At 34.8% G+C, this 25587-nt stretch overlaps 2 protein-coding genes and 1 pseudogene across 3 annotated transcripts in view; 2 read left to right on the forward strand and 1 right to left on the reverse strand.

Moving 5' to 3' along the window:
* Positions 1-8156: 8156 nt before the first annotated feature.
* Positions 8157-13328, reverse strand: LOC126975547 (uncharacterized). The gene is made up of 3 exons (XM_050823476.1): positions 12981-13328; positions 12621-12843; positions 8157-8466 (listed from the first exon to the last, which is right to left on the reverse strand). Exons 1-3 carry the CDS (start codon positions 13101-13103, stop codon positions 8348-8350), a joined length of 465 nt encoding a protein of 154 aa, XP_050679433.1. The 5' UTR covers positions 13104-13328; the 3' UTR covers positions 8157-8347.
* Positions 13329-16957: 3629 nt separating this feature from the next.
* LOC126975474 (uncharacterized) lies at positions 16958-18551 on the forward strand (annotated as a pseudogene).
* A 2143-nt stretch (positions 18552-20694) lies between these two features.
* Positions 20695-25587, forward strand: part of LOC126975441 (FHIP family protein AGAP011705) — a 43023-nt gene continuing 38130 nt past the window's right edge. For both annotated transcript variants that reach the window (XM_050823332.1, XM_050823333.1), the window contains exons 1-3: positions 20695-21048; positions 22377-22534; positions 23554-23744. In XM_050823332.1, the coding sequence (XP_050679289.1) occupies positions 22397-22534; positions 23554-23744 (329 nt within the window). In that variant the 5' untranslated portion in view covers positions 20695-21048; positions 22377-22396. The remainder of the gene's footprint in view (positions 21049-22376; positions 22535-23553; positions 23745-25587) is intronic.

Consider the following 25587-nt stretch of genomic DNA (forward strand, 5'->3'; position numbering starts at 1 on the left):
AATGTTATATAAGTCTCGGAACTCGGTGCACCAGCCCTAACATCTCTAGAATAACATATTGTACGGTCGTTTGACCTAAGGTTGGCTCTGTTTTGTAATTATTTGAAATTATCTTAGTAAATAATATTTATAATAATTAATTTCTGGTTGTTCTGTTATTTAACCTCATTTCTCAATATTTCGTCAAAAATAAAAGCGGCCAAGTGAGAGTCGGACTCGCGAATGTCGGGTTCCGTAACAGAATATAAGAGTTTGCATACATCATATATTTTTTTTAGTTTTATTATTATCTTATTTTAGAAGTTACAGGGGGGGGGGGGGGGGGGGGAATACTCATTTTACAACTTTGGAAATGTCTCTAGTGCAAACTATTCAGTTAGAAAAAATAATAATAGAAACCTCGGATATATACATAGTTTGTCGATAGATATTTTTAAAAACCTATCCACAAATACACGAATGGGATTGATGTAAATTTTTTTTTTGATTTTCAGTTCTAAGTATGGGCGACTCCCAAAACTTTAGCTTCGGAAATAGTGCCTGTGACATACGGACGAGACACTACACCGAAATACATTACGAATCTTATAAGGGTTCTGTATTTTGCCGTTTGGCTACGGAACCCTAAACAAGGTTTAAAAACTCTTAGTTTGTATATAAAAGGTGCAAGTCGGAAAGAGGCTCCCAAGATGAAAAGTGGTGAGGCCATGGATCCCCCGAACAACCAGGGGTCTGGAGATACGTTGCCGGCATTGACGTAGTTCAACAAAAACAACTTGACTCACAATCGCGCTCAAACAAATTTTCTGAAAAAAACCAACCTCTGCCTGCACGTCTATTAAGCAGAGTTTTTCTTTCAGTCGTGTTTCGACCGCAGCTTAGAATACAACGCCCTCGCAATGACAAAGCTTTGAAGTGAAAATTTGGCCAAATAACAGCATAGCCGAACTTAGAATGGATGATTGAATTATTAATATTTCAGATAAGTGCAACCTTTACATTAACAAAATTGTGTAACTAAATTGACGTTTTTAATCATTTTTGCTAAATAATTGCATTTCAATTGCTAAAAAACAAAATATATCGCCAAAAGATACAGACGTCTATTTCGCACATTTCCCACCATATACAATGAGCTTCTTATGAGCGTATACAATAAATAGACTTTGAACATTACCTAAATAGACTTTGAACATTACTGCCACGAAATAAGGTGTTAATTCGAATTAATCTTATCTGTATAAGTATAAAAAACGCCGTTCGGAAATTTTTGACGACGTTTTAATAGGCGATTGGGAGTCTAGTTGCTTATTGTGTTATTGTACGTCAATGGTTGGCGGTCTTTAAGGAGTATGCTGTAAGCTTGAAGGTCCGTAAGTTATATCACAAATTGACTTTGCGAGCCAAGAAGATTTTTTGGTGGAATTTTGCATTTAGATGTCCGGTGGTGGAATTCGTCTGTAGTTATTACCCTGACAATTCCTATGAGCACTCCCGGCGGAACTGTAATCTCAACGCAACGCAAACCGTAGCCTGATATGATTATACGCCTCTAACGGCCGTTTTCAATAACCTATCTATCCTTAGTTTAACTTACTAGATGTCGACAAATCTATTATTTTACACTTACTTACATTTCAATAAACTATCGTCTAACATCTATCCTATATTGGACATAGCTATGGATAGATAAGATCTTGTCATTAAACGGTGATAGCAATTTATCCGTAAGTAGAGATACGTTATTGAAAACGGCCGTAAATATATTATAGATAGATAAAAGATCTACTTTATAATCTATAATACACATAGAGTATGCTGAAATGCTGTTTTAGGCACATGCCAGTCATTCGCACAAAATACAAAAAAAAATCTGAGATTTTATTTAAAAATACTAATGATGAATCTATTTTGTGACACAAGCCTTTGCTGGAACAAAATATGTATATTTTGCCTTTAACCTAAAGATTATAAATGTAAAGGTAACATACCTGTGTCACGTAACGCATTGACTACCTGAAGTAGGAAGTATACTGCGTGGGGAATCGCTGACAGATATCATAAGAATCGCATTTTCCAAAGTGACCAAAGAAAGGTATTATAGGTGATCTATATATATGTAATAGGTGATTCATCCTTATCAGCAACAGAGTCCATTGGTCCATTAATACAGAGATTTTGAAAAATCCCTAGGGTCGATTTCCGTCAAGTTTTTTTTTATGAAAATAAGGGACGAGACGAGCAGGACGTTCAGCTGATGGTAATTGATACCGCCTTCAGACCGAAACAGTAATGCTTACACCTTACTGCGTCACGGCAGAGATAGGCGCCGTTGTGGTACCCATAATCTAGCCGGCATCCTGTGCAAATTAGCCTCCCTCTGGTTCAAGAAATCTTAAAAAACTACGTATGCAGCAATTGGTTTCTTATAAATCCAGGGCATGACTCCTTTTACGACTTTCCTCTAAATCTCAAGTTGAGACATACGTACTCATTTTGGAAAAATATTTGGTCGGTGCCCATAAGACATTAAATGTAAATGCCATTGAGCGCTCGTGTGAACAGTTGCAACCTATGGGACCTGATGTTGTTAGCCCCCTTGATATTACAAATACAATTCGATTGTCGCAACTGAAAAAGCCCAGGGCCAGATGTAGCTAAAAAATATCAGGAAGCCATTAAATCGGAATCTCTCCCATCTTTTATGTCTACACTCTACAGACATCACCTTTCTGCTCCATAAATCTGATAGTACCATGGAACCTAGAAACTTTTGACCAATAACATGCTTTCCCACAATCTATAAGCTCCTTACATCCATTATCCATATTGATATCACAATTAAATAAACATTTTTATGAGATATAAATGTGCCTATCTTGGCTCACGTATAAGGCTGTGGAACACAGTTCTTTATTTCCGGCAGGGAACTATTGAACGGGGTAGCTATCAGGGTCCCTTAGGTGTTCTGCTGAGGAATTCAAAGATAGGGTGTCAGTCTCTTATACATCGATGATCTTAAGTTATAAGTATTCAGGGAATAAACAGGACTTGATATCGTTATTAAATGTCTCGTGAAGATTTAGTCATGATATAGAATGGAATTTGTTTTATTATTTTATTTATTGGGAACAACAAACAACTATACATGACATCTTACTTAATAATTACAATTCTTACAATAGAAATACATGTATAATCAACTACGTTATCCACAGATTACTTATTTATGTTGGAGAAACAAATTCACTAAACTCACCTTATCCCAAAGGTTTTAAAATACATACATATACACATACATAGAATCATACAAATATATATATTAAAACTTATCCACATTATATAACAATATAATTAGTCACAAATATGACGAAATTATTTTATGCAACTTGTTAAATATCAGTTTCTTACTCTTGTTTCTAGTATGTCAATGTCAAGGAAGTTTTGGTTATAAGATGAGACCATCCTATGAATTGGAGAGCGCATGCCAGCATTTGTACGACACTTTTTTAAGGCAAAAAGTTGATGAGCGCGTGTAGCCCTAGAGAGATGACGTACAGGAACTCGGTAATACAGCTTGCGTGTTAGATCAATGCAATCACATTTATTATGGCATATGTCGTATAGAAGCATTATTTCAAGTTGTTCACGTCTGGCTTTTAAATCTAGAATATTGTATTTTTCAAGCAATTGATCATACGAAATATTGGCTCTTGCACATCTGTAATGCATACTGCGTAAAAATCTTTTTTGTATTGATTCAAGATACTGTATGTATTTACTGTAAAGTGGGTTCCAAATAGAAACAGCATATTCAAGTTGTGATCGTACAAGCGTTTTGTATAAAAGTAACAACGTTGAGGGTTTCTTAAAATTACGCATAGGTCGCATAATAAAACCATACATTTTGTTCGCTTTATTACCTATCCTATCAATATGTGTATCAAGAATTAATTTACTGTCTAGACTAAGTCCCAAATCATGGACATTATCGACCTTAACAAGAGAAGTTCCACAAAGAGAGTAAGTAGAGTTAATAATGTTTTTTTTACGTGTGAAGGATATATAGTTACATTTGTTTAAGTTAAGATCCAACTTATTTTTGTCACAGTAAACACTCAAACGGTCCATGTCTTTTTGTAGTTGATGACTATCATCTAAGTTGCTAATGGAGTGATATATCTTAAGATCATCAGCATACAGAAGAAAGTTACTAAATTGAAAACATGCGCTGATGTCATTTATAAATAAAGTGAAAAGAAGGGGACCAAGACTTGAACCTTGTGGAACTCCGGAGCTTATCAGAACTGTGTCCGACTCATATCCGTTAATGACAACCCTTTGAAAGCGATTGGTTATGTAAGATTTAAACCAATGCCAAAGAGGTGGTTTGGTGTGCATAAATGTCCGACCATAGATGTACTCGGAGGCAAGGATGAAAATATCGAACATATACAATCAAGAGTCGTTATTTATCAAATCGCTTAGTGAGACTGAAGCCTACAAAATCCTTGGTATGTTAGAATGTCTCGGCTCTTTAGTTATGGATATTAATACGGCTGGTGACGGTGTGCTTCTTTAGCCGATGAAGTTGAGTTTTTAAAAGTCTCCTATCTGGTGGAAACAAAGTACATACGTGCTTTCAACAGTTGGTTAATGCTTTCAACAGTTGGTTAATGCCATTAACATACACTTTCGGCATACTAAGGTGGACTCAGTCCGAGCTTGACGCCCTAGATAGAAGGGTCCGTAAACTACTCACAACATACCGTACGCACCATCCACGCTCGTTTTTGATGATATTATATATCCCACGGAAATATGAAGGCCGCGGATATAAAATTGTGGCAGTAGGCAATGGACTTACTCTGCTGTCTTTATCCAAAGAGAACTGGCGAAAACCTATGATACTTACCTACTCAAGATCGATTGAATGTGTGGAAGGGAAAAAGAGCTTCATGGACGGTTTTATGGGGCTCTATATGGGCCTGATCTAGACTCTATTTTGTCTGTGACAAGACTACGTTTTGGTGACAACTTTGGGGAAACTGAAGGATTTGCCTGTGCAATCGATGATGAAGTTATATAGACGAATAACTACCGGAAATTCATCGTGAAGGATGGTACAATAGACATATTATGACGGGCTTGTCATAATCCCTGTGAATCCACCAGACATAATATTTCCGGTTGCTCTCATCTTGCATATGTGCAGTGTTGGACAATACTTATTGTTCATATCTGTTCTATGCGGTTATTATAACCCCATGAAAGCTGAGATAGACAAATTATTGTTGACCTTACCTAGACTGAGCATGACCGTACCTAGTCCTAGCACATGAGGTTACTGACATGTGGGATGCTGACAACAATAATTGTCCCGATAGTCGTTTCCGTAAACGGTCTTATACCAAACAGCACAATATCTCAAGGGGCTCTCGCTAAATAACTGGGTTATCGCAACTTAAGGGACAGTAGGCTATTTTCTATATAAATTCCTCAGTCTGTTGCTCTAACCATCAGCGAAACTGCCGTCAACCTATGCCGGCGAGATTGTAATTTATTTATATTCATATTATATACAACGTGAATCAAAAAGGGTATACTATGCTTTGAACCCGACATTCCTTAGGTCATCCCTAATGACTATGTGAAGTCAAAAATGAATTAGCGTTATATTTAAATACAATAATTAAAGTCCACAGTTTTCGCAAAAACTATGCATCCCGCAACCCTTATCAGCTGTTTTTCTGAACTGTCTTTGACCTAAAACAGTTGAATAACGTAGATGTGACATAATATCAGATAATAGTAAAATGCCTACTGCTCATTGCACCTGTGAGGAAAATTATAATCTCATTTTGCCATGAAGACTAAGTTATTTTGTATGTGCATTTTCTTTAGCGACATTGAAAATCATTCTAAATTTGTATATAATAATAATAAAGATAGATAATTCTAATCCAATTATGAAAATCTGTAATGCATATTTTTAGGTTAAAAAGTTCGGCCTATCTGCATTTTTACTCTTTGAATTGTGTGAATGTAAATATCATGATTCAAATATTTACTGCTTTGTGATTGGAGAATGTTTATGTGTTTGTAAAATCAAAGGGATTGCCGATTGTAAAGGAACACACCGGACCATTTTTAATTCAAGATATTTTTGTTGTGTTGGAAATTAAATGATTTCTCATTTTTGATAAGTTATTACCTAAGCACTTTAATGTAGGATTATTTGAATGATTGATGTCTCAAGGTGACGAGCGCAATAGTAGTTCAGCACGCGTTTTTGGGTTTTTCTTAACTCTTGATCGGCACTGCATTGTAATGGGCAGGGCGTATCAATTACCATTCGCTGAATCTCCAGCTCGTCTTGTCCCATCTTAACGCAAAAAAATGTATTATCCAATAAAGATAATTCTAATAGGCTCCTATTAAGAAATTGTTCTTCACGGATAACTTTAGTCAAAAATGGATGACTTTGACCATTCTCGTATTAATAATAGATAGGTCTGGCGCACCCCAGTATAGCTCGATCCATTTGACCGCGCGCAACGCAGAGCAGCTTGGATTGTCGGGGATCAGTGCTCTGTGAACGGCTGGATCACTTGGCGTTGCGTAGAGATATAGCCTCATTGTGTGTCTTCTACCGCATTTATCATGGGGAGTGCTCCGAAGAGCTGTTTCACCTGATTCCTGCCCCCGGATTCGGCCCCCCATAGTGCGGTTTTCAAGGAGCTTTCTTATGAATGAACTTCCTTGTGTGGTGTTTCCGGGATGATACATGGGTACCTTCAATAAAAGCGCATACACCTTCCTTAAAGGCCGGCAACGCTCCTGTGATTCCTCTGGTGTTGCAAGAGAATGTGAGCGGCGGTGATCACTTAACACCAGGTGACCCGTAAGTTCGTTTGTCTTCCCTTTCCATAAAAAATACAAGCCACGTGTTATTTCGGCGAGTGTGCATACCCATTAATCATAATTCATAATACCAAATTCAATGGACATTTTATTTAATAATTTTTATACTTTAGTTATGTTCCGACATTCATGTTTGTTAGATCTCGATCGTCGCGTTGGACTTTTCCACTGCAGTATTTTCGTATGATAATCATGGCAGATTATAGGAACAATGAATATTACGACATGATATTGTGTGTTGGTGCGGTGACCAATAACAATCTGGTCGAAGCTCGCGAATTGTACCACCGTCCGCGTCGGTACCGAAATAGGAGGCTTCCCTCATACGTCTGTTTCCGAAGATTGGAGCATGATTGAAGCCTTCCTTTAGTGGTGTTGCTGCAAAACCTACGTACCTCCTTATAACTGTATCATGTGTGATGTACCTGGGCTGTTTTGAGTGTACTAGTGATGAAATAACTAGGTATCTACTTAGGTACCTAACTACCTAAAACATAATCAACATGACGATATGTGGTGTTTTCTGTGTATTTATTGTGAAACTCAAGGAGTGTTAAAAAGCTGCGCAGCAAGATTGGTATGTACTATTATTATCGAATACCTAATCTTTAAGTCCGTAGGTAGGTTACCTAATTTTGTTTACAAACAACGGCTCCGCCCATATTAAATGGCGGTCTCTTTAAAAGTTAGAGTTGTCTGAGAAAAGATATTGAAAAATAATATTTTTATTTTGTAGGGGCTTTTTTTATTTTATTTATTCAAATTTAAACATCACAATTTTATTGCATATGACTTATATAACGTAGCATTGAAGGGATGTTATACCCTTTTTGATTCACGTTGTATATAAAAGTAAAATAATCATAAAATCTTTTAAAATTGAATATAAAAGATAGATATTAAAAATGTTTTTAATTTTTTAAGTCTGTATTCCTTATTTACCCTCTCTGAAATGACACAAAAAAAAGCCTTACTAAAAATCTGAGTCTTATTGTGTTACGGCAAATCTCCCAAATGGGTGGTCAATATAGGTCTAGATAGCTCATGCTATTAGGAGTAACTTAGGCTTTACTTAGATATACCTTCGAAAATGAATGGAAATTTCTGCAATTCTGAATAAAATCTATTCCAATGGTTTATTGTCATGTGAATAAAATTACTGTGGCTATGGTGGGTGCTTGTTTCATCAATATTACAGTATTCCAAAATTTGGGCAATAGTAAAAAAAAATATCATAATTAACAATATTTATTGTAAAATTAAATTAAACCTTCTTGCCACTACAGAACACGAAATATGCACAAATCTTTATTAGTGTTGTCATTATATTCAGATGAAAATATAATTCTCGACTTGTCATACACCAGAGACTTTAAAAGCCTTTCAGTGCTTTTAGCAGCTAGCTTGACCCATATTTATCTTATTACTGCTTTGATTGTCCATTCATCATCATATTTATATCCATTATCATATCCATTGCTGCATCATCTTCATCATCATCTTCTTCTTCCTCAAAACAATTTTCATCAAGGCACATATCACCTGAAAGCATTAGTACCAAAACTCTTATTTTTATACAAACTGGTGCAGTCACTTCTTTAGAGTCTGAAAATACTCATTATTATTCTGGTGTTATTCATAATCTATACTAATATTATAAAGCTGCAGTGTTTGTTTGTTTGTTTGAACGCGCTAATCTCTGGTACTACTGGTCCGATTTGAATGATTCTTTCAGTGTTGGGTAGTCCATTTGTCGAGGAAGGGTATAGGCTATGTTTTTTTTTTTTCAAAAATTAGGGATCCGTAATAAAATTGCTATTTTATAACACAAGGTGTAAAATCGAAAACCTATTTTTGCGTGCGCTGCAAAAACTATTGACAATAGAACAAAATGATGTACAGGCTATAATATAGGCAATATCTTATTACTTATAAAACTATCGCGTGAATTATACTTTATATGGCAAAACAACGTTTGCCGGGTCAGCTAGTTACCATACAAGTATAAACATCTTTAAATGGAAATATAATTACCACAAATTAACTTAAATGAGACTTAATTAACACTTAACTAATTAAAAAAACTTGTACATAGGTACAATGAATAATATGGGTCTGGTGTTTGGTACATCTTACTATTATGCCAAAAAATATATGACCCAATAAATATATAATTTACAAAGGATGTGATATGTATATATGTGTGTGTATTTTATTTATTGATTTCAAGAGAACTAACAGTCAATTCAAATTATTAATCTAATACAGTGGTTCCTAACCAATGGTCCTCAGGAGTAAAAACATGGTCCGTGGACTGTGAACTACTTTCAAAATTTCGCACGCTATACCATCGTGCATACTGCACATTATGAGTGGCAAGAGTGCGGGTGGCGCTGGGTCTCTGGAGGGAGAGAATATAGGAATATAATGAATATTGTTATTATATTGTCATTTGCTAGTCGCTTGAGCCAATCAGATTTTGTTGTACTACTCTGTTATTTGTTAAGCTTCACCGTATCAGTGATTCTATTTAGTTAGCTGTACGTACAAAGAAGTGCATCAGTACCTACTGGCAGTTTTTCTATTTGGATTTTACACTAAAATAGGTACTTATGTACCAATCTACACATATTACTTACTATGCTATGATAAACTCTTTTGGTAATTCAATAAGAAATATAGGCACAAGTACATACATAATAATATGTTTATGAAGCAGGCATATTGTTGCGTAGCAACCCTTCAAAGTATATGACGAGAGTTGTCAAACTTCAAGACATTGTTAATTTCAACAGCTCCGTCAGCAATACTCGTAGCTCAGCGGAAAAGTGTTTACTTTAGACGCTGTAGACCTGGGTTCGATACACCTACCAGCGTATGGATTTTTTTGGGTTTTGTAAAGTTAAAGGAAATTTCTAGCAAGTTCAGGATCAAATCGAACAGAAAAGAGGGATGGAAAATGTGTAAGCAGGATAAAAATAGTTAAAAGAATTTTCTAGTACAATTTAAATTTAAAGATGGAATGGGAGAATCATTTTGAAAATAGAACAGATCCTGGGGTATATAAGCCGTACTAAGCGTAGCCTACGGCAGTTCTAGTTCTGACTCGAAAGTGTGAAGAAGAAGAAGAAGAAGAAAAGAAGAAGTAGTGAAAGTGTTCCAAGAAGAAGAAGATAGAAGAGACTTAGTGTTCGGTGCGGTGTGACGCGTTGAAGGTACCGCCGCCCACAAGAGGAACAGCGGCAGACCGGCGAAGTGCAAGTTCAGAAAAAGTGATGACAAAAAAGTGAAAGCAAATGATATAGACGCATCAGCGAAAGCTGCTTAGTCTATTATAAATAATAATAATAACACTCCCGTGTCAATATTATATGGTTTGTAATAGGCATATGAATGTAATTCACTTGAGAGAGAGTAAAAAGCAATTTCTTACACCAAAATTTGTGAAATCACCCTGTGCTATCTAATGATTTTCTCTACTACCTGTTTATGCAAGAAAGGGTTTTCTGCTTTGTTAGTAATTAAAATTAAAGCAAGGAAAAATAAAGTAATGATTTGTGTGTGGCATTGAGCAGTGATATTAGTCCCCGGGTTACTAAACTGGTGCGGAAGATGCAAGCTCAAATCACACATTGATTAAAATTGATTTGATTTTTCACAAAAAATAACAATAACCCTGCTAACAATAAAGAAATTGAAATGGTCCCTGGCCAAGAAAAGGTTGGGAACCACTGATCTAATAGATAAAAATAGTCCTGTAAATTTATCTAACCTTAATTTAAATAAACATAGACATAAGACAGTATTTGGACATAATTATATTATACTAATCAAAAAATTGTATTGACAACTTTCTTATATCTACTCTTAGCTTATTTTTAACTATTTATCACGGTTCATGAGATACAGTGTGGTGACAGAGTGGACAGACAGCAGTCTCAGTAATTGGGTTGTGTTTTAACCCTTTGGGTTTTACACCCTATAAAAGCAATAAATTGATTAATATTTCTAGTCACAGATTGCCAAAGTTGCCAAGAAAAACAAAGTGACAAGAAATAAACATATTAACCAGCAACAAGAAGCTAAAGCAGCTTTTATGTGTCCAATAAGTATTATTTTAACATCTTTAACAGTGTTCCTAGGGCAATTGTACTTCATAGTAATAAAATAAAAATAGTATTGTATAAAATGTTATACTATAAATCAAATAGTAATCAGTTAAAAGAACACCCTAATCTTAGAGAGAAATAAATAAGGGTATAGTATGGATTAACAGTTTTAGACATGCATCACCACTTGTGATAGACTTCCTAGGCTGCCAGTAGATGCATTGTCAAGGGTGACACCAAGTGGTCCCACTAATTGCTCTTGTCGAAAGCGAAAAGACACCAAAAATATTTGATAAGAAGTTAAAAGCTTTTCTTTCACATGTTTTTCATCAGCTCATCAGTTTATAAATTTTAAAGCTTCTTTGAAGGGAAAAATATCCACTGAAGGGAAAAATTGAACATGAGTAATAAAATTATAGATTTTATGTGATAAATAAAAAAAATGGAAACACCTACCAAATACAGAATTACTAACTCTCTGATCAAGTGGTTCTGTGTTGCAATCATTGTTAAAATGATTGTTCTCATTGCTCTCTCATTGTTCTCATTGCCAATATAATAAATATATAGGGTTGGAATCAATCCATATTTTTTATCGATAATTAACTAATAAAATATACAGTATGTATTTTGCTTTAATGAATTAAATGTAGCCACATACTTGTTATAGCATTTGCTGACGATAAACGAAACATGAATGAAATCAGTTCATTAATTAGATCAAAATGTAGCCTTTTAATTTTGAGCCATTATCAATGTGCTGTATAACAATGGTGTCACTAGGTCAATGTTTCAATGTACTTAAATCTTTGCACATCAAAATGTGTGATGTTGCCACCCAGCTTGCTTCAAGTTCAAAGACAGTTTGTCGGACAGAACAGAAGCGATGTTGCCTGTTTGCTTCGCACTTCAAACGCGTCGGACGGTTGTAAAGTGAAAGAACGCGGACGGGCTTAGGGTAAAGCACAATCTATTATTAAATAGCTAATTAATACCCAGTTTAAAATTTTTTTAACTTTAAATACTTAGTGCACAGTGTACTTTAGCGCATTTTGATGAGAAGTTAAAAGCTTTGTTTTCACATGTTTTTCATCAGTTTACAAATTTTAAGTCTTCTTTGAAGGGAAAAACATCCACTGGATGGAAAAATTGAACATGGGTAGTAAAATTATAGATTTTATGTTTTATGAAAATAAGGGTCGAGACGGGCAGGACATCCAGCTGATAGTAATTGATATGCCCTGCCCATTACAATGCAGTGCCGCTCAGGATTCTTGAAAAACCCCAAAAATTCTGAGCGGCACTACAACTGTGCTCGTCACCTTGAGAAATAAGAAGTTAAGTCCCATTGCCCAGTAATTTCTCTAGCTACGGTGTCTTTCAGACCGAAACACAGTAATGCTTACACATTACTGCTTCACGGTAGAAATAGGCGCCGTTGTGGTACCCATAGTCTAGCCGGCATCCTCTGCAAAGGAGCCTCCCTAGGAGGAGAATACTGGTGTAGCATATGTGATAAATAAAAAGCCTCCCGAGGAGAATACTGGTGTAGTATATGTGATAAATAAAAAAAATGGAAACACCTACCAAATACAGAATTAGTAACTCTCAGATTAAGTGGTTCTGTGTTGCAATCATTGTTACCACGATTGTTCTCAATGCAGTCAAATATTATCTGATCACCACTGTGTGCGCTTTGAGCATTGTGCATTAGATTAACAACAGATTTCGTAGAGGCAGTGTCATTGACATTAGAAGTTAGAGTTCCACTTTGTCTTAGTTTCATACTCTCTAACTCTAGCCTTTCAATCTGAAATAATAAATTAGGTACATAGTCAAAACTAGTCTAGAGACTTAACAATTGGTAGGTGTAATTTTGGTATATGAAGTTAAATAGGATAACTAATTAAATCATGTTTAGACTCATGTCACATAATCTTTAGGTACCTGAAGACTGTTGCGCTCATTTTTAATTTTAGCTAGGGTTTTGATCAACCATTTTTCTTCGGCAAGAAGTTGGCTTTCTTCCGCTATACGGCGATGCAAATTGAATACTGTATACTTTGACATAATATTGATAAGACACAAAAGTTATTTCGTAATAAATTAGACGTTTTTGCTAAAAATAAAAATTTAAATACAAGTTTATACCCAAAGCAAACAAAAAACAAAAAGGCCACAGTACACTGTACAGGACACTTTTACTCTAACGAGAAAAGCATAGAATAAGACCCATCATATTATAGTCTGTGAATAAGACGAAAGAGAATTTAAACACCTCAATTAACAATAACACTGTTCGCTTCGCTGCATAATTCCGTCAACCTAATTGGCACCAGGCTCGAATGACGGAATGACAGTTCTATGAAGTACTGTCAGCAAGAAAACCTCAACAAAAGCGATCAAATAGGCCAGTAATAATATAATTTGACCTCGCACTAAATTTTCGATCCAATCAGGCAGGAATCAGGTCAAACAGCACTTGGAACACTCCCCGTGATAAATGCGGTAGAGGAAACACAATGAAGCGGTGTCTCTACGCAGCGCCAAGTAATCCAGGGTTCATCAAACTTAGCCCCCCAAAAAAATTTTTTTTCTATTTTTGAATTTTCAATATCGCATAGCGTTAGTTCGTAGTTTGTTCTTAATTGTTCGCTATAAATAATTGTTTGTTCTTTTGTTGTTTATTTAAAAACAATTAATTAAAAATGGGGGGAAACGCCTACTATTTGGGTCTGGCACTCGCCGGCCGCTGCCTCGGCACGCTACGCTCGGCTCGTGCGTTGTTTTAACTGTTCTAACATAACCTAACCTAACCAATTTTAATGAATTGCGAATTTTTTAAAAAATAAATCGAGAACAAACAAATGTTTATAGAGAACAATCAAGAACAAATGGCGAACTAACGATGTAATAAAAAAAAATCTGGGGGGCTAACTAGTAGCATGACGACGGTGGGGTAGGAAACGCGGAGGGGGAGAATGATCGCTTATTGACTCAGGTCCCGAGTTAAGTTAACCAGCGAGTATAAAGAATATATTTCCTCTAACGGACTATTCATTTGAAACGCGTACACGTAGCACGTACTCTGTGGAGTGTGGGTTTAACTAAAAGTACTCAGTGCTCTTTTGGTATCAGAAAAAGTAGAAAAAAAGAGTGTGTGTACTTATGTACACGCGATAGAAGTTATACTTCCTTGGCGTATGGAAAAATAAATCAAATTATAACAAATAATTAAGATCAAAGATAGTCTAAACACTCAGCATCTAAGGTTAATATAAACAAGTGTAGAAAACTAATTATTTTTTCTATTTATACATAAAATTTGTTAATATACCATAAATGAATAATTTTTAATTAACGATGTAAATAAATTATACATACCAACAATTAACCTCAAATCTATAAATGCACTCAAAACAGTTTATTCAAATCAATTTAATAAATAATATTCAATATATATAGATATACTAATAAATAAAGATTTTTTGACTTTGACTTAAAAAATTATTAGTAAATACTATCACCGTCATATATGAAATTGATTTAATAAAAACACCAAAATAATATTTATTTATTCACACTGTTTAATTGTACTGTTACGAAACACGTGTTCTAAATATGAAAATACTAGAATATACAACTCGAACATAATTATCGATTTTCATGCCACCTAGAACTAACATCACGATGTAAAATTCAGGTGTCGGTGTGCGCGCGTATCGTAAAAATTCACTCTCATAATTTTAAATGTCCATTCCACTCCACAGGTCCGATTACAGTTATTTTATGTCTTTATTAGTTTTGTAGGATGCCAGGCACAACCTTCCCTCAAATTATTAAAATTTATTTATTTTGTTATTGATTCGTTATTGACATGAAATGATGAAGCATAGCAGTATGTATGTGCTTTTGCCATCCTTCCAATCATTATGTAAGCCATGGATCTTTTGTAGCAATATTTAAAAAAAACGCTTACTTTAGTTACTTTTACAGTATTATGTCCTATGATATATTTCTTTCAGGCTCATTGTGCTGCAGTAGAGGGCTCCTAGCGCTATTTATAACCTAGGTCCTAAAGATTTTTTAATTCGCAATTTTTTTTAATTTAAACGAACAAACAAATCAAATCAAAATCAGTTCTTTCACGTAGGTCACGTAAATGACATATGAATGTCAAAAAAAATCTTATTGAATCTACCCCTACTTCGTAAAAGGTTGAGCTAATGAGAAGAAGTAGCAAGAAACTCATTGCCACTCTTTTATATCAAGATTTACATTTACATTGATTTACAAAACATTTCAATTACAATATAATATGTAAAATAAAAATGATGCAACAAACACACTCAAAAGTCAAATAGTCAATGTCTTACACGAGTAAGTCGAAAAAGTAAATGTAAATTAATACAAAAGTTATTGAGTATAGTAGCTGCATCATCCACATACACCATAAATAAATAAAGGTATCTGTGAGCATTTTATAAGCGATTATAAATAAATAAATATGTATATATCCATACATATATATATATATATATATATATATATATATATATATATATATATATATATATATATATATATACACAAAATAACTTTTAAGAATCTGAAACCGAGTCTCCGGCAACAAGATCATCCTGCCTGAGAAAATGGAAAAGCAGGACAAATGAGCGTACGGGTCATCTGTTGTCTCTCTTCTCTTAATTGTTTCTTGTATGTACGTGCATAGTAAGTGAATTTCCTAAAAACCATCATAACCTTGTGGTTATTCACATAACATACATATATATTAACACAAAGAACAAACAAAAGGGTAAGATTGACTAATAGGCTAAGTCAAGTTAGTAATTCTTTGTGGGGCTTTTACAAGAAATTCCCAGAAAATTTTCAAGTCAAATGTATTAAGTAAACTAAAAGAATAGCTAAGAAACTTTTGTGTTGGAAAGGTTACTATAACATAAATGACTTTGTTAATATTACTACTGATTTGAAATGGAGCGACCGACCTCAGGCTATTAACTAATAAATTTTGCTATGCATACGATGTTAGATTGATTACCATATTTTGAGGAAAAAAATAAGTGCAATGAGTTTCTTGTGTCCGTTCCTTTTTCAAATTGGTAATAGGTGTTGATTAGCAATAAGTTATTTCATATCCAATTTGGAATAAAAATATTAGAAATGGAATTTGTTTTGAAAACGAAATGGGCTTCCATAATTAGTGAAATGCTGCTGCCGAAGTTACAATTATTATTGACATCGAATTTTGTCACGCTCGATTTTTCTTTTGTTGAAGAGTAGATCTATTCATGATAACTAGCTTATAAATAATAGCCAAAACGGTATGTTGCAAAAAAAAATATGTAGACGGCTTCATTTTACTCTTTGTGGGTGGAAAAAATGAAGACTTGGCTGTATGGGCTTTTGACCCCTTTGCCTGTCCAGATGGACGAACAGAACCAAAAAAAAAATCTCTGTGGGTGGCATCCTGTTACGCCGGATCCACACGCTGGCTGTTTGTCACAAACACCGCAAACAGCAAACAAAGTCCCAAACACCAACCACAATCACCCAACACAAACAGCCATCCACATTCTTGGCGAACGTTCATAACATTGCGAATCGGCAAACATGGCGGACGACGAGCTTGTGGCAGCTATTACTTTCGGGTTGACATATTTTTATTTTAAATTAAAGCAAGAGAGAGAAAAAAGAAAAAAAAGAAGAAAGCAAAGACGATGGTGGATGATTAAAATACATAGAAATCGTACAAGGTACTGCTTTAGACCTATTATTTAGGCTTTAATTTGCCGTGTTATTTAATTTTACTTAAAATTTTTATTCGTTTCAGACAATTTATAGAAAAAAAATTTAATAAGCTTCTTTACGAACCATCAGGGGAGTTTCATAACTTCTGCCGCATGAGTTTCACAGATTTTGAGTATTTGCTAGACAAAATTTCTCCTCTGATTGGAAACAAGATACGGACTTCAGGGAAGCTATACCAGCGAAATATCATCTAGCAATAACACTAAGGTTTATCGCAAGTGGTGACAGTTATAAAAGTTTACACTATTTATTCAAACTGTCTCCCCAAGCAATATCAAAAATTATACCTGAAGTCTGCAAAGCAATTAATGATGTTCTAAGAAATGAAATAAAGGTGAGTTGTTTTTTATAAATTTTTAATAATAAAAATTATCAATAATTTGAAATGAAAAATTAAGCCGATTAAACTATCACAATTTTCACGATCAAAGTCTTCATAAGCTTTAATTAACGCTTCATTTACACGGTTTGTTTCTGTTCTTTGGGAAATCAACTCATTGGATATTATTTGAATGGTAGGAGTAGAATTTGATGAGCCCGATTGGTTGAAATAAACGTGATTTTGAGAAGTGAATGGTTGCGGTGAATTGATTACCAATGGTAAATACTGTGACGTTTGGGCGGTTGATAGCTGGTTTGAACCTAAAACTAAAGTATTTGGCAAAGGTTCAGAATACGAGGTTTCGGAAGATGACGGTCGATATGGAGCCGATGGTGAATTATTATTTGGCAAAGGTTCGGAATATGATGTTTGGGAAGTTGATGGTCGTATTGGAATTGGTGAAGTTTTTGGTAATGGCACAGAATATGCCTGATAAGGGGCTGATTGGGGAGATGGGGTTTGTCGCTTAAAGAGCCTGTCTTTAATTCTATTTATAAACAATGTGTCTATATTATACATAAATAGTTTCCTCTCATCCGGTGAAAGTTCACGCAGTTTTTTCACTAGTAATTTTCCATAAAGTTCGCAGTCGTCGTCTTCTTTTGGTGGTGATGGTGGATATTCCCTCTGTCTTTTGCTTAAAATATTGGTCAACTGTCCAAATGCAGACGACATTTGCCGTTCCGCTGTGTACGGACGTACTGGTAGCTGGACGACGGCGCACTGGTTTTGGTGTAGGGAGAGGCTGTTCTAAATCTCTATTTTCAACAACTTCTACGTCCTCTATAGCTGCAGTTTCATTTTCTGGCAATGCTCTCTGAAATAAATAATTAATTTTTATTTACTTCATTTTGATTGTTTTCAGATGCCATCAACGGCTGATGCTTGGATGAATATAGAAAGAGGGTTTAGAAGAAAATTTCCACAGTGTCTTGGTTCCATAGACGGCAAGCATATTATAATAGCGGAACTGAATATTTAAATTATAAGAAAACGTTCAGCATCGTTCTATTGGCATTAGTTGATGCCCACTACAAATTTATATTTGTTGACATAGGATGCCAAGGGAGGATTAGCGATGGTGGCGTCTTTAATAATTCATTACTGTGGAAAAAAATCTGTAAAAATGAAATTGATTTTCCTATACCATGCCCACTTCCTGGATCGGACGTTAACGTTCCATACGTTTTCATAGGAGATGGTAGGACAGCATAACATCGGTTCACCAAAAAGAATATTCAATCAATGTTTATCTAGAGCTCGGGTAGTAGTCGAAAACACATTTGGAGTTTTAGTGTTTCGTATTTACCGTCGTCCAATTTATTTAGACCCCATTACTGTATCAGAAATAACAATGACCTGTGTACTACTACATAACTTCCTTCGAAAAAACTCCCCAGAGAGATATACCCCCCCAGGAACGTTTGATACGATTGACAGAAATGGTGAAATAATAACACGTGGATCTTGGCGAAAATACGAAGAGGAATATAATGCAATTCAGAACATGCCAGATGTACCCCGTAGGTCACGCATGCCAAACAGATATGGGATATGACATAGGATGCCAAGGGAGGATTAGCGATGGTGGCGTCTTTAATAATTCATTACTGTGGAAAAAAATCTGTAAAAATGAAATTGATTTTCCTATACCATGCCCACTTCCTGGATCGGACGTTAACGTTCCATACGTTTTCATAGGAGATGGTAGGACAGCATAACATCGGTTCACCAAAAAGAATATTCAATCAATGTTTATCTAGAGCTCGGGTAGTAGTCGAAAACACATTTGGAGTTTTAGTGTTTCGTATTTACCGTCGTCCAATTTATTTAGACCCCATTACTGTATCAGAAATAACAATGACCTGTGTACTACTACATAACTTCCTTCGAAAAAACTCCCCAGAGAGATATACCCCCCCAGGAACGTTTGATACGATTGACAGAAATGGTGAAATAATAACACGTGGATCTTGGCGAAAATACGAAGAGGAATATAATGCAATTCAGAACATGCCAGATGTACCCCGTAGGTCACGCACGCCAAACAGATATGGGAAGAATTTACGTTATATATTTGTAATAGATTTACTTAGCATTCTACATTATTTAAAAATTATCCCTCAACATAGAAAGGATAGGTAATTAGTAAGTAGTAAGTAATATAAAAAGGATAAGTAAGGTCACAGGATGTAACAAAAAGGTGCCTAAAGGTCATTCAAATATTAAATTAACCTTTTTAAGTTTTACTGCACCTTTTTGATACAGACTGTATAGCTATATTCTTGCGGCTCAGACAGAAGACTTATTACGCTTTTTATCTGATTTGAGGTTAGAAACATTTTTTGGAAATTTCTGATAAAATATCCATTCCAAGAGTGGTAACATTATAATCGGGGCCCCACCCTCTACCAGATTTACCCACTTATAGCCCCTTCCGCCTGTCAAACGACACTTAAGCCAATCGTATTTTTTTCGTAACTTTAGGATTTTTTTTTTTCGAAAATTATGAGGCTTCGCAATGTAATATTTTAGTACATCGTTCTACATGTCGAGCTCTATACAGAAAAAAATATCAGCTTCTAAATCGACGTCACATCTTCTAGAGTGCTACCATTCTTGCAAATAGATAATCAAAACTTTATCTGATTAAATCTTTATGTAAATTATAGTTTAAATTTAATTAAGAATGAATAAACCATAATGAAAAAAGTCGTTTTACTTACTTCCTCTGAATTTACGTTATTTGAGCAGGTATATACCGGTCCTAAAAATGACTCCATCAGGTCATAAGCAAACCAGACCGGTGTATAAACATCATCGGATCCTGAAAAAATAAAATTAAAATAAAATTTATTCGCAAGGAACATAGCAGGGGTGTTTAGACAAATATTTATTGATTATTTAAACTTACCTGCACCGGACCGAATAGAATCTTTTTTTTTCTTCAAATGTCTGCGGAACGTAGCCATCAGTATTTCTTTTTTGGTCTTCAATTCCTTGACACTTTTATTCATTATAATGCTGAGGCGAGTCCATGCATCATTAACCTTTTGCCGATCTTTGTGATCGGTATCTTTGGGATTCCAGAGACATGGCTCATTTTGATAAGCCTCCAAAAATGTCAGAATCGTAGTTGCTGACCAATCAGACATTTTTTACGCTTTGCGCGCCAACGAAAAAGTGTAGCAAGAAAATACGTCCGCCTCCCGCAAGCTCGCGCGCATTACTGAACGCTGCCAAACGTGTGGATACGTCGCAAACTGTTTGCCAAACATCCTTTGATCTGGCATCCTTTGATCACAAACACAAACAGGCAAACAACGACAAACACCCATCTACACGTCCGTGTTTGCTGTTGGCTGTTTGCCATTGTTTGTCAAGCGTGTGGATGGGGCTTTATGTCACTTGTTAGTTGTCACAATCATGGTGGCAACTGACAATTGACAAACTATAAACTTGTTTTTATAGCTAGTTGCTGGATTTTTTTATTTTAACTTCTGAAATCCTACAAAAATAAGACAGATTTTACAATTTATTGTTGTCCTCATTATTCATTACGGTCCTGTTTGCGCGATCTGCTAGAATAGCTTATAGTTTCTGTTGTGAAAATAATAATGAAATCATGACCATTGCCCACCTTTGTTATCCCAGTGCTGTGATGGTGACATAATTGATTTGTCTTGTCTAGAAGGAGTATTAAAAGTATTGCGTATCATCTAGACATGTAGGTTACTTCTGTGTTTTGTTTTGTGGCTACTGGTTCTATTTTGGGCCCTATTTAATCTTAAGATTAGTAAGGTATGTAAATGTTATAATAAATATTACTTGTTATTCGATTGGTATATTTAAAAAAGTTATAAACTCACTAATATTGTTTTGGTGAGATTTCCAGGTTGAAGTCTAAATATATTTAAATGTGGACTACCTGCTTTTAAGATGTCTATTTTACTTAATATGACAATAACTTGCTGAAAGTTAAACTAATATTTTGATTTATATGTTTCACTTGTAGTTGTAGTAATATTGGTCTAATAGTGATATAATTAAAGTTAGACACATATTTATTCATCAAACCTGCCGATGCCAAAGTTGCAAACAGGAATTTCAGTTTAATAAGAGGATTACATATAAAACTGCTTTTACATTATAAAAAATAATTTTAATTGGTATAATTGTTGGTTTTAGTTTGTTTTCTCTTTCTGATGTTTAATTTCACAATAAGAACATAACTATTTATAGTAAGTTAATAATAAGTTATATAATGTTATTTTGTGTCCATATCTTTGTGTGACTTTTATGTTAGTAGAATGGGGACTATAAGCTGCTTAATCATTTTGTCAAACTTTAAAATATAAACTTTAAACCTGTAAAATTTCACTTTTCATTTTTTTCATTAATTCATATTCATTTAAATAGGCTAGCTTATTATAAACCCCTCCTTGGATGTGACTTTCTTTTGTAGAACAATAGAATAACATGTCAAGATGCTTTTTTATATTTAACTAGCTGACTCAGCAAACATTGTATTGCCGATATTAAAATCGCGGTAGAAAAGTAACTGTTGATCGTAAATGCGTGAAAATTTGAAGTTGTATATATTTTTTAATGCTGACTCATAATAAAAAAAATGTCAAAAAAATTAAAAAAAAATCGTGTAGACCACCCTTAACAGTTGGGGGGATGAAAAATAGATGTTGTCCTATTCTCAGACCTACCCAATATGCACTCAAAATTTCATGAGAATCGATCAAGCCGTTTCGGAGGAGTTCAAAGTTTTACACCATGACATGAGAATTTTGTATATTTGATAAACCCCTCCTTGGATGTGAAAATGCTATTTTTATAATTAATGTAACATTTATAATCAGACTATATATATAATAAATGATTACAAACACTTAGCTTCCACACAATAACATTTACCTTTCATTTACAAAATAAATAATGCATGAAATGGTATCAACATCATAAATGTATAATAATTGAATCTAAAAGTATATATTTAAATATATAGGAAATAAATATTATTTCATAAAAATATAATCGGAATTAATTTTTTTCTTGGAAAGCTCACAAATTTTTTAAGAATAGGAAAAGGAGGGTTGATTTCTTATTTCTATTTCAAGATGATTTCTCTCTAAACAACATGAGTTGGATTAAAAACACCATGGTGAGACAAACATCAAGAAGTTTGGATCCTCGTCGGGACTACGAACCACAAGCATGTTATAATTCCTTCTGTAAACATTGGCAACAGGCATATGACATTATTCTTAAGTCACAGGTATATTAATCTTTCTACATAGACCCTCTTATTCATAATAGTCCGCTAACTTTAATAAGCTGCTAAGGAGTGTTTTTTCTCATTCTGACTTAGGTCAATAGAAGAAGACAGAGTGAGAATTAGCAATGCTTTAAGTTAGCACACCATTACGAATAAGGGTGAGAATGTTTACCTATATTTTCTATGTTAAATATCTAATCTGTGGTATTCTCAATTAAGTAAGGACTTATTTTCCAAACACTACCAAATTATAGAAAATCCATAAAAATTCTGATCAATACAAAATAAAAGCCCTAAATTTATGCTCCTTATTTTTATTGGTTAGACTCTATTGTATTGTCTGCAGCTAAAATGGTAATACATAATCTGTTGTTAATCAGTTTTGTGTACAACACTATATTGGTTGGGTTTATGTTCTTCACCTATAATTAATTATAAAACAGACAACTTAAGTCTGCAAAAAAGCATGGCAGATGTTTTGATAAATTTAATCTGACAGTTCCATAGTTTTTCAGCCTTTTCTGAAATCGAACATATATATAACAGGTATGGTGTAAAAAGTAGGTAACTTTCTACTTTCTGGCAGTCTCAGGCATGACAGTTTAGAATTTAGATAAATTAATTGCAGCTTTATGAGAGTCTCACGGTTCTTGAGCTTTCGGACAATTTTTTTTAATTACCTACTGCTGCATAAGTTTGGTTTAATCTGTTTTTTGTAATGACACTTCTGATGTAAATTTTTGTTGTGGTGCTGTGCCTTTAGATTTTTCTGAAAGATTGTGAATAAATTAATGTTTTAGCCCTTGCTTTGAAAATAAATCATTTGAATTTTCTCAAAATTTAAAAAAAGTAGTAGTATTAGTACTCAATAGTATTTTTCTGATTATTCATGCCTCCCCTAACTCATATTTCTTTAATTATAAATGCAAGTTGTCATAAGCAAAATTGGTAACTACAATAATGCCATTCATTATTTATAAAATTTTGTTTTACATTAAAAAATTTTCAATATATTTTAGCCACACCACTTACATGATGATGTGTTTGGAGTAATCAACCACCTGGAACAACTAACAACACTATTAGTGTTGGAAGCAAGGGCAAGAGAGATAAGTTCCATGCACTTGTCCAATCCGGCGGCCTGCTTTGAATATCTCTTAAGTGAGAATTTACTTGATAAATTGTATGAGTGGGGAATTTGCACTGGCAAGTAAGTTATCAATGTTTCCTCTATATTTAAGATATTGTTGACGAAAAAATTATGTAGTTTTATAAAGTACATAAATTTTAAGTATGAATAACCAAGACCTTTAAATTTTTTTTTTATGGATTAGGAGGACAAACGAGCGTACGGGTCACCTGTTGTTAAGTGATCACCGCTACCCACAATCTCTTGCAACACCAGAGGAATCACAGGAGCGTTGCCGGCCCTTAAGGAAGATGTACGCGCTTTTTTGAAGGTACCCATGTCGTATCGTCCCGGAAACACCGCACAAGGAAGCTCATTCCACAGCTTTGTAGTATGTGGATAGCTCCTTGAAAAGCGCACTGTGGAGGACCGCCACACATCCAGATGGTAGGGATGATATCCTAACTTGTGGCGTGTCGTGCGAAGGTGGAATTCGGCGGCAGGAATTAGATTAAACAGCTCTTCGGAACACTCCCCGTGATAAATGCGGTAGAAGACACACAATGAAGCGACGTCTCTACGCAACGCCAAGTGATCCAGCCGTTCACAGAGCACTGGGTCCCCGACAATCCGAGCTGCTCTGCGTTGCACGCGGTCAAATGGATCGAGCTGATACTGGGGTGCGGCAGACCAGAGATGACAGCAATACTCCATGTGTGGCCGGACCTGCGCTTTGTACAGCGCTAGAATGTGGGCCGGCTTGAAGTATTGCCATATTAATTTTGCTCACAATAAAAACAGTCAATTGAATGAATGAAATACTCACTCATATTTTGGGTAGAGAGTGCATTCAAATCAGATAAGCCCTTTGCAATATGAACATGTACAACCAAACAAACGGATGTTCTGATAACAATTTTGTTGGCATTGGGTACATAAGTTTGTCGGTGGCACACAGGTTAGTGTTGTTGCATCTAATCTAGGAAGCGCCGGTTCGATACCGAACAGCAACATGGGTGTACCGAATTCGTATGTATGTTTATTGGACACTTACGGTAAATGAAAACATCATGAGGAAACCTTTAACCAACTGGACTTGTAAAGGCTTTAACCCAGGGTGTTTTTACACAGTTGAGTTGCAGTTTCCTGTCTCAGTCTATTATAAATAATATTGTAATAATTTTACCCCGATATATTATTCACATTACATAAACATCATCACATTATGTGTTAACATTTGATAGCCCATTTGCATTAATTAAAGTTATTGTTTCAACAACTCAAACAGCTAATTAGACTCGTAATGATTTCATTAATTATAATAGTAGATTTGCATATTGTATGTATTTTTTGCATGAACAGTGCTACTTTTTGAAATAATTATTCTTTGCTCATGCTATATCAGACATATATAAGAAACACAAAGACGGTGTTGGAAATTTTATTTCAGACCACCATAATATATCGTTGTAAAGGAAATAGAGTCTAACAGTTGGCCGCTATTTTTTTCTACGTTTTCACAGCTGTCACACAGGACTGTGAAAACGTAGAAAAAAATAGAATTTAGACGTATAAATAATCTAAGGTTGAAACATTCCTCCTAGGCGAATGCTACACGTTCGATATTAATCACGGTATCTGAATTTCGATCCAGGATCACGATATTTATCGAGTGTGTAGTGTCGTGATACGGATTACTGGATTGATAAATATCCAGAAATCTTCGATCTGTATTAAATATCCAGCGGCTAGTCTCTGGTTGATATTTATCCAGTTAGCGATGGAGGTGGATGCGCTAACCGAGAGAGTGACCTCCGCTGGAGCATTTACGAACGATCAAGTGTGTTAAAAAATACCAATCGAATTGAGAATACCTCCTCCTTTTCGAAGTCGGTTTAAGGCATTGACTATTTGACGTTTGAGT

The sequence above is a fragment of the Leptidea sinapis genome, chromosome 36 (genome assembly GCF_905404315.1).
Source record: "Leptidea sinapis chromosome 36, ilLepSina1.1, whole genome shotgun sequence".
Classification (NCBI taxonomy): Eukaryota; Metazoa; Arthropoda; class Insecta; order Lepidoptera; family Pieridae; genus Leptidea; species Leptidea sinapis.

Bases quoted from the DNA above. Each gene is read 5' to 3' on its own strand.
- LOC126975547 (XM_050823476.1), bottom strand. From the start codon at position 13,103: ATGTCAAAGTATACAGTATTCAATTTGCATCGCCGTATAGCGGAAGAA. The intron at 12,844-12,980 runs GTACCTAAAGAT...TTATTATTTCAG, and splicing joins ATGAGCGCAACAGTCTTCAG to ATTGAAAGGCTAGAGTTAGA. The intron at 8,467-12,620 runs GTAGGTGTTTCC...TAATGCTTTCAG, and splicing joins AGTTACTAATTCTGTATTTG to GTGATATGTGCCTTGATGAA.